The 15311-nt window shown below is 48.2% G+C and overlaps 1 protein-coding gene across 5 annotated transcripts in view; it reads right to left on the bottom strand.

The window, feature by feature from the left end:
* Window positions 1-1223: 1223 nt before the first annotated feature.
* LOC122368492 (protein white-like) overlaps window positions 1224-15311 on the bottom strand; it is a 49967-nt gene continuing 35879 nt past the window's right edge. For all 5 annotated transcript variants that reach the window (XM_043342468.1, XM_043342466.1, XM_043342465.1 and 2 more), the window contains 6 exons: window positions 12590-12701; window positions 9564-9695; window positions 8928-9156; window positions 3146-3251; window positions 2391-2559; window positions 1224-2100 (listed from right to left, as the gene is read on the bottom strand). In XM_043342468.1, coding sequence (XP_043198403.1) covers window positions 1999-2100; window positions 2391-2559; window positions 3146-3251; window positions 8928-9156; window positions 9564-9695; window positions 12590-12701 — 850 coding nt within the window. In that variant the 3' untranslated portion in view covers window positions 1224-1998. The remainder of the gene's footprint in view (window positions 2101-2390; window positions 2560-3145; window positions 3252-8927; window positions 9157-9563; window positions 9696-12589; window positions 12702-15311) is intronic.

The following is a 15311-nucleotide window of genomic DNA, read 5'->3' as shown; positions in this document are numbered from 1 at the left end:
GTTTCGTCTCCTCTTTCCTTCCCTTCTCTTCTCCTCTCCTCTCGTCTCTTGTCGTCTCTTCTCTCTCCCCCTCTTTCTCTCTCTTACTCCCTACCGCACTCTGTCTGTATGTACGAGTATGTCTGTCTCTCTGTCTCTTTCTTTCTTTCTTTCTTTCTTTCTTTCTTTCTTTCTTTCTTTCTTTCTTTCTTTCTTTCTTTCTTTCTTTCTTTCTTTCTTTCTTTCTTTCTTTCTTTCTTTTTTTTCTCTCTCTTCCTCTCTCTCTCTCTCGCTCGCTCATGCTCTCTTTCTTTCGTCCTCTAGCGAGCACATCTATCGAAGAGATTGGTTTGAGAAGTAAGCGGCTTCAAGTAATAGGACAAGTTTAAAGCGAGCCTTTTGCCAGGAGGTAGTGCAACTCCTTCGCTTTATTTCTCACATTAGCAGTTAGTTAGATTTAGGTCGGCCCGAGGCACCTCCCACCAGGCTCCCGCCTTTTTTCAGCGAAATATTATCAGAAGTGAGAAGATCATGACATTGATGGCCTCATGGTCGCTCCTCATCAGCTCAAATCAAGATCGCTGTTAAATTCTTTTGTCCGCTATCATGGTTTGTATGTTCAGTGCTGAATTATGTGCGTTCTTCTATGATGAAACTGTCCCATTATTTGCTCTCTCAAGAAGATGGCTCACGTACTACCGGCTAGTTAAAATTCGTATGGCTATATTTTATCGGCCTTTTTGTGTGACACAAACCCATAATACTATAAATAGACGGTGGCAGTGATCGACAATAAAATCCTATTGGAAAAACGTGCTCCGTATTTTACCGCCCCAGGTGGGCTCCGCTTTTTGCCCTCATTATGTCGTGCGCGAGTGCTGCTTTTGGGCACGGTCCGATAAGGTCATGTCAACCCATCATTAGTAGCGCATCACTGGGCGAGGTAGGGAGGGGACACCGCCAAGTCACCCCTCGTTTTCTGCAATATTTTCCAAACCTGTGAACCTATCGCCACCAAACTTGCAGTGCCTTCTGTTGCATCAAAGTGGCACCTCTCCGTCCTAGGAAAAAATCGTTTCTAGCATAGGTTGGCTAAAAAGGATGCCCCAACTCCCCAAAAAAAAAATGCCCCGGGCATTCAAGGTCCGTTTGATGAGTTACATTATCCACTTACACTACCCGTATTTCCGTGTTTGATTTCAATGTTCAGGTGAATGGTCAGACATAAATTGGAAAAACAAATATCTGCATTGTACGTATTTATTCACATTATAACTGATAAGCACTCTGCCGCTTAAAATGACGAGGACATTTTGGCATATGCTATTGGAAAGAACACATTCCTGGGCGAGCAAAACCAATATTGGCTTGCCTCGGCTCAGCTCTGAACCACAAGTTCATATTCATCTGTAGTGATGGAAAACGCAAAAGACATATGTACATATACGATTATCATTTCCCAATAGATTATATTTACCCTAGCTACAAAAGTCTGAGGCACGATCGTCACAGCTTGCACAGGGACTATGCAGTCATTTCGGGTATTTCAGCACACCAACAGGAAATAATTTGAAATTTGTGAAAAAAGCATCATGTGTTTCTCAGCACCAGATTGATTGAGATGCCTGAAATGCGCTTGAGAATTAAGATTTAACAGTGCCACCGATACCCAGGAACACACGCTGCCGAGCCTGTCGCACCCCTCCGGTACCTATATAGCTAATCTCAACACATTACCGAGCTTCAATGCCACATTCTAGCACCAGGAACGTCGTACCCCGGCCCCGCACACTAGGTGACGACGAATAGCCCAGATGCTGCCATCCTGCACAATACAGTTCAAACAAGGCCTCACATTTGACTGTTGCCTCTCGACATTATTCGGTGACTTGCCACTGACGTGAGGATGTCATACCACCAGACATCACACGGCGATGGCTCTTGGCAATGGCACGTGACAATGACACTGACAGCTACGCGCTGTGAAGAAGCTAAAGCGCGGCACTGTGGCAGCTAGCGCTACTCGTGTCTATAGGACTTGAAGAGCAGGATCAGGTAGGCGAGCAGCCGGTAGCCGACTAGAAGTGCGGCCAGGGCGCCGATGTCCACATTGAAGTTATCCTGGAATGTGAACCGAGATTGTCAGGATAGTGACAAATCTCGCGCCGCCAGGACAAAAACGGTTAGCAGACTCCGAGCAGAATAGCTGTACCTATGCCCTCCAACGAACGGACAATGGAAAACTGCGTGAAACCGTTCACCCTCTCGTCGATGAAAATAGCATGGATAACATAGCATGGATAAAATATGATGGATAGTTACCATCGGCTGCCAACATGATAACTTTAACCGGTAGAAAAAAGGGCACAGCAGTCTGACTTTACCACTCGCGGCGCGGACGGGCCACTTACCACGCTGTAGCTGAGAGTCTCCAGTACGACAGTGCCGTTGCTGGGGCACGCCGGAGAGCCCCCACAGTCGATGTGATCGATGTTTTGCCACTGGTTGATGCACAGCGCCTCATTGGCGTAGTTGAACCAGGACAGGTACTGGAGCCACTCCAGCCAGACGGGTACGGACCTGCAGCGGACGGGCACACACTCAGCGCCCGGCCCAGCCGCCAGCGGCCCTCACAGAGCTGGGAGCTTACGGCTGCATTCCGCCAAAATTACTCCCGGCTGAGGGTGTCTAAAAGCTCCAGCAGAACGATTCTACAAGTAATGGAGCCCAGCTTTAGCGTAATTATTGCATGGGTGCTGGGCATCAAGAAGCTGCTTAAAAAAAACGAGCCAACCTGTTCTTCACACATGACAGCTGCCACACTCAGATGCACGTTTATGTCATCCAGTTAAGTACAATCGTCAAATGACCAGCGAACCTTAAAATTCCTATGTTGTCGCTCAGTACTTTCTGCCATGCAGGGCTCGCTGTTATTGTTAAGAATGGTTTTTATTTGTTACGTCGCTGTCGAGCAACACAACAACGCTTGATTGTTTTAACATGCGATAAGCCTGCGTCGTTAAATTGTTCAAGCGTTATATGTCAAAACATGAATATCCTAGGTTCTTCCATGCAGATCACCCGACCGTCTCACTCTCGTCCGTAGTCCCGCCCACAGTGTCACTCTCGCCGGTCTGTGGGAGGTCCGAATCCGGCGGCCACTCACCCGCTATTGAGGAAGAAGCCGCCGAACAGCATGAACGGGATGATGGCCGGAGCAGTGATGGCCAGAGCCACGTTCACACTGCTACTCGAACAAGACGTCATGTAGCCTGCAGAAGAGGGACACGGAGGTCAGCGCGTGCTGCGAGCCGCACCGGGCAGAAGCCGACCGATCGTGTCAGGCGGAAATTCGAACGGGAGAGGAAAGATAGTGCACGCGGATGAAAGACAGCTCACTGAAGCAAGATGAAAACACAGGAGAGGATGTCTGAGGAATGCCCGCTTCTATATGCGCACCGAGATATCATGTGGCGCCGAATCGAAACATCATATATAACCGATTGCTCGTTGCGTGTTTAGAATTGTGTGGCTACTCAGTTTTTCAATGCCGTTGCTTCGCTGCAGAAATCCAATTAGTGTGCCTTTCATTGGGTAAGGCATTTGAATGGTAGGTTCCTTTTCCTAAACGCGATATGAACTTTGCTTGCATCCCGTTAACTATTTTGAATAATTAAGTAAAGATATTTTAAAAGTTTTGAACTCATGTCATGGGCAATGCAAGGCCTGCTTTGCTTGAACAATTTTTTGACTGATTGCTTTGCGAACAATTGCAGTCGCCAACGAAATGGGAATTTTTCGCTTTTATCCGAAAAAGAGAGGCAAACAGTTTTTTCTTCCCATGTTTTGGCACTAATCGGACGTCTGGATTTTATAAACGGAGACAGCGATGAGATACCTCACTCAGGCCATCACCGTAGCCGGCCGGCCCCGGGCGGTGGCCTTTCGCGGTGGTTTCTATATTTAGACAATCACCAGCCATCGGCGGTGATAGCCATCCTACGAATTCCGACCCATGGCCTCTGCGCGACCGCACCCGCGGAATACTCGCGCCGCCTACCGAGACGAGAAGACTAAGGAGACCGATGGGCTAATCAGAATCCGACATCACACGGTCGACTGCCTCTCCCCGTGGCATCGGATGCTGAAACGGAGTCTGACAGACATCGAGACCGAGTGCTCTGCGTCTGACCAGCGCGACGGATCACCCGGGTCACACGTTTTCCGCGCGCTAAAAAAGGAACACGGGAGGCCGGTCTCGGCGAGAGCCCTGCTCCATAATGAATGAACGGGTGGCGTCGCGCTGCGCTGTGGCCGGCGTCGTCCGATAGGGGAGGTTGGGGTAATTTGGCCGGTGGTGTAAATTGGCCGCCCCCACCTGTACAATATCTGATAAAAGTGAATGAAATAACTCTAGTCTCTATTCATTTGTCATGGGTAGAACTAACTCGAGGACAAATGTCAAATCTTCCCCCTCATACTTTTCTTCAAAATAAATAAAACATGAAACTTTTACTTCCGCTTAAAAAGTTGTATAACATGCATTATTTGGGCTGTAAACGAATTCCGACATTATAGCGTCATCCTGGGGGGTTGTTTAGCGGTTCCAAGAGCAATTTCATTTAGTTCCGTACAGTCATGACGACTTTATAGACAAAAAATTTCAGAATAGCAATGTGGGGTTATTTGGCCGGGACTAGCGGGGCAACTTGGCCGGTGCGCTCAGGGTCGCTTTGCTGGGACGGCCCGTGACCTTGAGGTCAAGCGACTTGAGGTAGCGTGACCTGAAGTCAACCTTTGACCTTGACCTCCCGAGGTCAACACATATATGTTTCGATGCGGACTGACGAGAGAATTACGATGCTACTTTTAGTTTTGACCTAGCTTGATTACTTCAAAAGTTATTCGTAAAAAAACTGTGCTCGCATCTAGAGCCGCTATTTTGGCTATTTTCGACCCCTGTGACCGCTGAGTCAACCTCCGAAATGCGTCAAATGCGTCGTAGGACACATGTCATTGCTGAATGCGGAACTGACTCGCCTATAACAAAAAAAAAAAAAAAAATCCCGGCCTCAAACTAACACCGGCCAAATTGCCCCACACCCCCGGCCAAAGAACCCTGCGGGGCAATTTGGCCGCCTTGTAGACATTTGTAATACGTCACACATACAATATAAGTAATTACTCTATCATTTCAAGTTCACTGTCCAGTAAAGTAAAATGAATGCGACACCTGCCAGCGCTGAGAAAATGCAGAAATGTGTCGTCAATTTTAAGTTACATCGTTTTCTAAAAAAGCGGCCAAATTACCCCAACCTCCCCTACTCGGCTCACTGCCCCGAGCCTTGCTCCCCGGCTGGGGTCACGCTGCTTTGGGGTGGCCAGGACCAGCAGTGGACTATGTCACCAGACCATATCCCTGCCGTAACAACATCAAACGATATCATCAGACAATGTAGCCAGACCTACATCAAAATGAGCCGCTGGACGCGTCCCGGTGCATTTATCTCTAGCCCGGCTCTCCAGAGCATCACGAAATCAAACAAAATAGCCAATAGGGGAGAGTGGGGTAAGATGCCCAGGGTGGGAAAGACGCCCCACCCCCTCTAGCGACGAAACAAAGAATCGAACCTGGAAATTAATGTTCTTAGCGTAAAGCGGAAGCCTGCCTTGTTAACGGCACAAAAATTTGCGAGGCTCAGTTGGGCAACGGCTGGCTGGTGATTGCATGTTTTTTATTTGCTGCTTTCAAAAAATATTTTGGTGTCAAAACATTGTAAATATCAAAGAAGGTAGATAATTTTTGCGTCCATTGCTATAGTCGTGATAAATTAACATGCGTGTACTGTGTCCCAAACAGTTTGTTTCAGGGTGTAGTTTTATGGCTAACAAATTGTACTGATTTAATGTTACTTCGGTACCTTGGGGTAAGATGCCCCCTGTCCTGATGGGGAAAGACGCCCCCCTAAATCCGTAGGCTGTCCTTCAAGCAGCCCGTCAAATCATTTATTACATACCTGTGATGAGAGACAAAAGCCGATCTGGGACTATTGAGAGTCCAGTACGGTCGGGTGCTCCCCATGCCGGTCTCTCGACCCACACAGCGACTTTTTGGGCGGCATCTGACTCTGAGAGCCCTTACGACGGCCTCTGTGGGCCCCATTATTGGCTCCAGGGCCCCTCACGACATCCTTTGAGGGCTCCCACGTTGGCTCCACGGGCCGCGCTGGCATCTGAGGTCCCCACGATGGGCTCGAGGGCCCTCAAGCATCATGAAGACTTATAAGGGCCCCACAGTGGTCTCCGAACGCCACCACGGAGGCTTGTTTGGCCGCGCTGGACTATGATGGCCCTAACGATGACCTCTGAAGCCCCTTACGACTACTTTTGAGGGCCCTTACGATGACGTTTGGTGTCTACTGCAGGCCCGAAGAGACTACTGATTCGTTCAGGCGATTCACGTGCCCATTTATGTCACTTATAGTGCAGGGGGCATCTTACCCAACGCCAGGGGGCGTCTTTCCCACCCTGTGGGGTAAGATGCCCCCTTTCACTTCTTCAGGAAAATGCTTAATAGCAAAAAAAGTTATCATATTTCAAGCACGAAAGTGTGATATTTTTGGAGAAATATGATGTCGGCTTCCGTTGAAACTACAAGTTTTTGCTTTCCGATCGTCATTTTCGAATAATATATGACATAGTAAAACCCTGGGCATCTTTCCCCACTCTCCCCTACAAATGGATGTGCCTGTCTCCGATCAATGTCATCCCGCGTTTCGGCTGCAGCAAACAAATCACCATTTTGTATTTATTAATGCTATAAGCAGAGTGATAAGAATTAAACAGCATGGATCGGGATCTTGAGAAGTATGCGCATCTGGCTGACCTTATCCTCACTTCTGTATGGAAATATGAAATTGCCAAAATAAATTACTGTATTAAAAATCGAGATATTTCGAGCACAGCTCTTCGTCGGTCGATTGTAATTATTTACACACATAACAGGCACACAATGTCGAATTCGTCTCAAGTTCTTCAGTAATGTCGCAGTAAGAAATTTAAATACACAGATCCCGTGCAAATTGATCACCCTAGTTCCTACCTTAAAAATATATCTACACATAATTCCCCAGTTAAACTAGCAGTACATATATAGGTATCTTTCAAGAACCAATTCACACACATTTATATACATTATTTTGGAAGAAGCTGCCATGATGTAGTGTTATCGTTAATTTTGGGCCTGGCGTCTCGGATGAAGATGGATTCAGCGATTCTTCTATCCGCTTCGTCTTTGCATACACGCAGGATTTTGGCCGTCACCGAGATTGGCAATTGGCAATTTATTTACGAGATTGGCAATTTATTTTGGCAATTTCATATTTCCATACAGAAGTGAGGATAAGGTCAGCCAGATGCGCATACTTCTCATGATGATATTCCTCAGAACGCTTAACCACTTACTTAGGATCGGGATCTTCTGTAAATACGCACACCTTTAACAGGTGACCTCTTGTTACGTTGTGAATAGTCGGCATTGTATGTATAATAGATATGACCTGCTTTGCCGGCATTGGTACGGAGCCCATCTATTGAATTTCCAAGGCATTAAGGTTGTTGTACTTTGGGGGGGGGGGGGGGCACGTTTAGTACACTTTCCGCAGACATTTTTTTTATAAAGCTGTACTGACTATTGATTGCACCATCTCTACAAGCACCGTTACCGCGATATCAAACCGTCCAGTTTCTGCTAGTCATTTTTAATCTGGCTATAAAAATGTAGAACTTAATCACCGCTCCACATGTGGAGGGCTCGTTTGAATATCATTAAAATAATGGTTTCCTTTATTGCTGAGCAAAGTTACCCTAAAATATGTACGCACGTAACCTAAAGATGAGAATCATATACGTAGTACATTTTAGATCCATGACAATGCTCTAATAACAGATCAAAATCATTTAGCATTCACCTCGCGCATGTGATATAGATATCGAGTGATCTGTCGCATGCCTCCCGACATTTGTTGTTGACCGACAGTCATCAATGCTACTATCGGCAACTCGATCAGCTTTTAACGTCGGCGATAACGGGTCTCCAAAGCTACGCAGCGGTCCTGCGTTACATGACAGTCTGCTGCTAAAGGCATCGAGAGACCATTATGAATACATCCTCCTATATCTGAGGGTGAATTTAGTTGATTTAACTGATATGGTGATTGGTGAAGCCCTGTCGCTTGCTAAACTACAAGGGGCATTGGGGACATCGTATTCGGATGTGGTATGACAGTTTGCAATCATCATTCAGATTCAGAGATGCAATGAGGCATGAGCAATGGTCATCATTTTCATGATATAGCTCTATGTTCACTGTTCAAGTTTCAGTTCAAATTTCTCTTCGAGTCAACTCCAGAGTGCTTGTAACATTTGAAGATACAAAATGCTTAGCACTTGATTTCCATAAATATTACTCAAAACGGTGCACTTATAGGGCTACAATTGTAATTGGTTGAATGGAAGTGGCTTGTAAGCAATTGTTGATGTGAACGATATAACGAAAAAGAAAAGAAGAGCAACTACTAAACAAAAAAAAAAACAAAAAACAAAAAAACAATCAGCTTTGGGTGGAATCACTCAGGCTCTTATTCGTACGTAGTAAGGTGTTAGGCGGATATTAACTTGGGCACCAACATCAGAATGTAACGATTTTTGTGACTTTAAAGGCAATTTTAAAGGGCAAAAAATCGCGAATTAAATGAAGGTGGTACTAAATTTAAAAGAGCTTGCCCCGAACAATGGGCGAACGCACACACTGGACGAACAAAATATACATAAATACGCACGCACACATACACGCACACACGCGTGATAACATCTGACGTCATTCGGGCTCAGTGTATAAACAAGCAGCGTACATAGAACATACAGATGTTAACCGTTCGGAGACCTACCGAACGAAGCTGCGCAGTTCGCGACCAGGATGACGATTCCGACGCAGATGAAGAACGCGGTGACATCGTTGTTCAGGCCCATCATGAAGTAGCTAATGGCGACGAAGACGGCCGGGAAGATGATGTAGAGAGGCAGCTCCGCCAGCGTTTTGGCTAAGAAGTAGACGTCGGTGCGATACATCCCGTTACCGTGTTCTCGCATGAAGATGGGCAGCTCCAGGCAAAACACCTGGACGGGAGAGGTGGAGAAGCGGATTTGAATTTACAGATCCCCATTTTTTTTTCAGATCATCGAATTTCTGTGGTTTGGTGTATTTTGGAAGTGGCATTCGGTACCCGAACACCGTAAAAATGTTCACAAATCCGCCGTCTTCCTGCAATGTAACGTACTAACTACTATCATCTAAAATGGCAGATTCAATCATTTGATGGCCACATGTAAATGCAAGCGCGATTTCATAGAAGCGCTCATTGCACCGGCATGCCTCATAATGACCGACATCAACATACTACATATTGAAGCCGTCGTAAAAATTGTCCTTGGACATGCGGTCCGAGGGCGATCGAGTCACCGCAACTATTGCGTGAAGGAATGTCTGTGGACGGTTCTGCGCAGTTGGGTAGGTAGGTACTCACGTTCACGACGCTGAACACGTTCTGGAAGGTCATGTTGGTGAGGAAGAGGAAGAGGGCGCCGTTGATGTTCATCACGCCCTCCTGGTTCAGCTCTTGACCGAGGTAGATGACGCCGAACAGGAGCGAGATGAACTGAAAGTGAACACAGCGCGGGGTAGAGTTGGCCGGGGCTGGCTTAGCAATCTCCTCCCACCGACCTTTACGACACGGTCGTTTTGATTGGGGTGCCACAAGTCACAACTAGCAGGACCGCATATAGTTATTGATAAAGGGCTAGTACCTTCTGGTGCACTCTTCCCACCGTCTTCCTCGAGAGAAAGTTGAGGATGATGTGTTGTTAATTAGAGTTTTAGAGCGCGCTGGCCGCAACGCTTTTTTCTTACCGAGATCTTGGATTATGGGCGGCTCATTTAATTCGATGTTATTTATTGTATGATATTTTACTTCCACATGGGTTCCAGGGGATTGGTTGACGAAAAATATGGGTATACGCTTACTTATTTGCACGATCAGCGCGGTGCCAGATCTAATGAAGATTGCTATTATCAATTTTCTTGTTTTTATATACACAACTGCATTTTTGAGGGTTTTGAACATCGAAATCAAATACGCTTGTCGCGTGCCAGCGCTCAACACATCCGGTACATGAGCAGGCCATGGTGCGAAGAGGAAGCTGACTGTGTGTGGTACGGCTTCTGTCGCCCGGGTTCCGTTTCGGTTACGTTTGATCCGCTGCTGGCTCTGTCTGCGGCCATCAGACACCGGTCGGCGACACCGTGAAGCCCGCCGCGCCGCGCGCGTGCGGATGTCCGCCGCCGTCCACCCTCCCAGCCGAGGTCACAACAGCTCGGTGATACGGTAGCTGACCGGATCACTGGCCTCCCCACCCACGCCGCGCGCCTCCCCGTCTTCCCAGTCCCCCTCCCCCGCCTCTCCCGCCGGGCGGCGTCATCGGCCCGTCTGTCTGGCCGTGGCCGGGGGAGGGAGGGTTAGAGGGGGAGTGGGGAGGGGAGAGACAGGCCGGAGCCCACCCTCGACGACGGCGGCACGGTTACCGGTGTTGTCAGGCAGGCGGCGGCTACGGCGACGTATCACACCGCGATTTGAACGTGTCCTGGTGTCGACCATCCAATTCCCGGGATCGGCGGCGGCGTTTGACGGCTCAGTGGAACTGATATCGTTTGAAGACTGACATTCAATGACAATTCATTCTTATAAAACTGGTGCGCACGTGTGGATAATGTGTATTGTAATTGTAATTGTATTGTAACTACTGCCCACCGTCCTGCTTTTACCTTCCATAAAAGTCGCATGCATGCAATGATATTTTGAGTGGCACGATGAAAGGGTCTCTGCACCGTGTTACCGTGTTATAAAATCATGCATCGTAATGATAGTACTGAATGTTGATAGAGAAAGGTACCTGCATGATGTCGATAAAAATGGAATTGGTTTTCGAGGAATTGATCATATTGATCCTAACCAAAAATACCGAAGAACAACCAGGTACAAAACCAACAGTTTTTATCACATACATTAAAAGATCTTAAAATAAATGCGAGCACCGTCAGGCAGTCATTGTCCATTACATAAGTCCACAAACACTTGAAAGCCAAGATAACGCGTATCTTACAATGACAGGTACAACTGTCAAATCCATTGAAACCCGAATACCATTGCAGCATTACTCATATCTAGTTTGACAGTTGCTACGGATGGAATGGCATTGGGCGCCTCGGTTTCACAGGTATTTTTTAAGAATAAATTCCAGCTTTGATTGAGACGCACTGACAGAAGTCGATAAAAGTTATTAACCCTCGCCGGCCGAGGGGGGGGGGGGCGGCACCCGCCCCCCCCCCATAGGGTTTTTTCGCGATAGCTCCGAACACGCTGGCGATAGAGAGCTGAAACTTGGCATACCTGACCTTTGATCCAAGCCGGATCTTTTGACACCAACCGCATTTTTGGGTCAGGTCAGGTCACTGACCTATGACGTCATAAGTGAACCTCTGCACGGTCTTCAGATGTCGCAACTTCGCAACGCCCTCACTGCCAGAGGAGATGTCACAGGGAAATGAAACTTGCAGGATCTAGTATCCATTATGAGTCCCACAACTTGTATATCTCGGATTTTTCCTAAAGGTCATATGAGGTCAGGTCATTTTCGTGACCTCACCATTATAAGTCAATGGGGAAAAATGAAAACTGCTATTCTGGCGCCGGGAACGATCTCCAACTATCTCAAGCACACAGAATCGTGATTTGATGCACTCCTTGCAAGGTTAGATGCGTCACTTTTGCAATGTTGACCTTGCGTGACGTCATTTATGACGTCATCAAGGTCATATTAGTTTTTCGTCAATAACTCTTGATCAAATTGAGCTAGCGAGTCGAGAAAGCCACCAATGGACTCAGGAAGACCTGCCGAATCGAATGATATTCGACATGACCTCTTTCGACCAGCTTCGTGACCTGGGGGTGCTGACCTGACCTTGACCTGAGGTCAACACTCCAAGTTGACCTGACCCGGACAAAAAGTATATCATTCGACGCGCCTGAGCGAGACGAACACGATGCTGCCAAAATCGGCGCTCTGCGGCCGTTTTTTGCGAAGTTATTCACCAAAACCTGAACCGTACCTTGGGGCACTTGACCTGACCTCAGAGGTCACCGGTTGACCTAGGACCTTAAAATCGGGTACCAGTCTCTGCGTCTCGTAACGGCGCACACGCTCGTTTTTTCCGCGACGCGCTAGCTCCACCAGGGGCGAAACGGCGAGGGGGGGTCGTACCCGCCCCCCCCCCCCTCGGCCGGCGCGTATGTAGAAAACCAATAGGTCCGGCGAGGGTTAAAATGCTCCTCGTGGACCTTCCTACGTCGGTTGAGCCGGTTGAGGTGATGCTGCAAACCACTGCACCGCGCTTACGTAAAACATAACCGAACGCCGCCATTTCAGCTGGCGTGATGCCGTTGTTGGCCGCGCGGTGCGAGGCGGCCACCGTGGCGGCACGTGACCGTCTACTCACCACTGTTTGGATGATTTTCACTTTGAGCACCATGGGCTCCCGGATATTGGAGATGACCGACCGCCAGAAGACCGCCTTGAACTGGCTCCACCAGCCGGCCTTGTAGTCGGACCTGAAGAGACGGCAGCGGTCAACGGCGTCTCCCGCCGGGCGTATATACGTGCAGGTGCAGACGGGTATCGCTGGTTACACCCTATTGGCGGCGTGCTCTAAATCTCAGAAACAGTCACTGGGCCGCGTGTCATGTACGGTGAGGATGTCTGGCTTCAAATTAGGTGGAGATGTCGTTCGGAACGATAATAAGAGAAAATAAACATTTGTATGGATGATCCATAAAGTATGCATCCGACGGTGACGCAGGCGCACAGAATCTGTATCTCTGAGAAAGCAAACGCCAAGAGCAGGAACTGAAATACGTAACAGTGCCCAGGTCGCACCGATAGTATTGTTAAAGTCATATCTGCCCAGACCACATGGCGTGAAGAGGCACAGACGCAAGGCTTAGGTCAAGACAGGCGGCCCTTCTGAAGCCAGGAGTCAAATGTTTGTACGACTAAATGGTAAAAACGATGGATCGATAGCAAAGCATCGGACATGTATCTTCTATATTGAAATGTCATATGAAAATGTGCAATTTGTCATGTGAAGTCCATAACACGTCAAATGGCAAAAAACTATCGAGCGTTTCAGATAAATACGGCTGATACGGACGAAGTGAACATGAATTACACTCGGATTACAACACAAGAAACAATATAAATTCCAAGTTCCTTTGTAATGTGTAAATATGTACTTGGTCATGTACATGCGCTTTAGGACGTGAAAAATTAGTCGTTTTCATCTTAAGCTGCCGTAGCAACCGGGTGGTTAAGCTGACTGATATGACATCAGATGACCAGTGGCGGCGGAAGGTATTCTAGGATAGGGGTGCAAACGATATTGAAGCGCCCCTTCCCGCTGGGCGCCCCTTACCATATACACGGTTGTAGTAACACAAACAGTGAAGAGACTATTTCTTAATGAAACATCATTCGGCGCTAAAAAAAAAAAAAACACTCATTTAAATTGCGTTTAAGTTGCATCCGTCCTCCCGGCAAGTTGGTTAGAGCTGCGAAATTTCGATCGTTAGAACCCGGTTTCTAATCGCTCCGACGCGACGCAATGATACCCGAGACTCTATGCCGAGACTAACCCCGCGTTCGATGTCTCTCGGACGGCGAAGATTCTACGCCGTCCGGCCAATCACGTTTCATAACCGCAGCCGAGCCCCCGCTGACCTTGGACGTTATTGGCCGGACGGCAAAGAATCTTTGCCGTCCGGGAGACATCGAACGCCGCCTAAGAGACTTCTAGTTACTGCTAACGTGAAGTGAATAGGCTGAGGTTTATGGTGGGAGTAGCAGGTTTGTGACGCCCCAGTGAAATAAATGCCGCCTTTCAACACCGATAGGAGCCCGAAATGAATGAATACAGGCAATCAACGCTGGTAGGTGTCCCAGCGAAATGAATGCATCTATTACCACCCAGAGGTGCCCCCATTTCAAACTAATACGACGGCGACGCCTCCACACCGATAGGGGCCCATCCCAGGGGAACGGAATAAATGCCGCCCCCTCATTGCCGGGCGCCCCAGGAGAATGAATGTTATACATCAACACCAATATGCCACCCAGTGAAATGAATTATGAATGTCGCCTTTCGACGCCGGTAGGTGCCCCAGACACCAGTGGATTTACTGCCGCCTTACAACACCGATAGGCACCTCAGTGAAGCGAATGCCGGCCTATACCACCGATAAGCGCCCCGGATGAATAAATACCACCCGTCAACGCCGATAGGCGCCTCAGTGAAATTAATGCCGCCCCGATCTCCGATAGGCGCCCCAGGTGATACATGTCGCCCATCAACACCAACGGGCGCCCCATTGAAATGAATACCGCCCTTCAACACTGGCAGACGCCCCAGTGGAATAAATGCCGCCCCACAATGCCGATGGCCGTCCCTGCACTGGAAAATCAGTTTCGCCCCTATACAGGCGCCCATAGAAGTTTGCAGAGTGCTATTCCTGGTCATAATCATCTCCCCAGTAAAAAAAAAAACGCAAAATACGCCCTAGCACTAGGGGTGTAACCGCCCATACGGACAGTGCAATTTTACAGGCCCCAATCTCGGACCTCCCTTAACATTCATATGTTGTAAACGGCAAACCGCCCCCGATAAATGTTACACAAACTAATTTCCTCTCGCATATCGGCCATCAGGCGCCCCTTTTTGTCGCATGGAGCCTGCAACGCGATAAGCCCTCATATGTTCGTGTTGGCGTTCGGAGGCTATCGCCTTCAAAGACGTCTCCATACATGTTTCTTTTTCGTCCCACACACAGGCGCCCCTCTTTCGCATGCAGGCGCCCCTCTTCCGCATGGCGCGCTTCTCGAGTGGCTGCGCCCTCCTAGCCTTTATCGCCTGGCAAGATTATATTCGACAGGGTCGGCAGCATCTGCCTTTGTTTCAGATAAGGATGCCCTCCACTCTTCAGCATATCAAAAGATACTTTTCCCACGTCATTGCCACCCTCTTCGTGTCACAAGTGCCTTTATCAGTTGCGGTGTCGCACTGCTCAGCTTTATGGCTGCCGCACCTCTTAACTTCCTGCCTCCTCTACAGATTTTCGAGGCGCCCCTTTCCATAGCTTTAGGGTGCAGCTGCCCCCCTTGCCCCCCTG

The sequence above is a fragment of the Amphibalanus amphitrite genome, unplaced genomic scaffold (assembly GCF_019059575.1).
Source record: "Amphibalanus amphitrite isolate SeventyFive unplaced genomic scaffold, NRLGWU_Aamphi_draft 000951F_arrow, whole genome shotgun sequence".
In the NCBI taxonomy this organism is placed as follows: domain Eukaryota; kingdom Metazoa; phylum Arthropoda; class Thecostraca; order Balanomorpha; family Balanidae; genus Amphibalanus; species Amphibalanus amphitrite.
The sequence above is the reverse complement of the archived record's forward strand: the minus strand, read 5'-3'. Positions and strand labels throughout refer to the sequence as shown.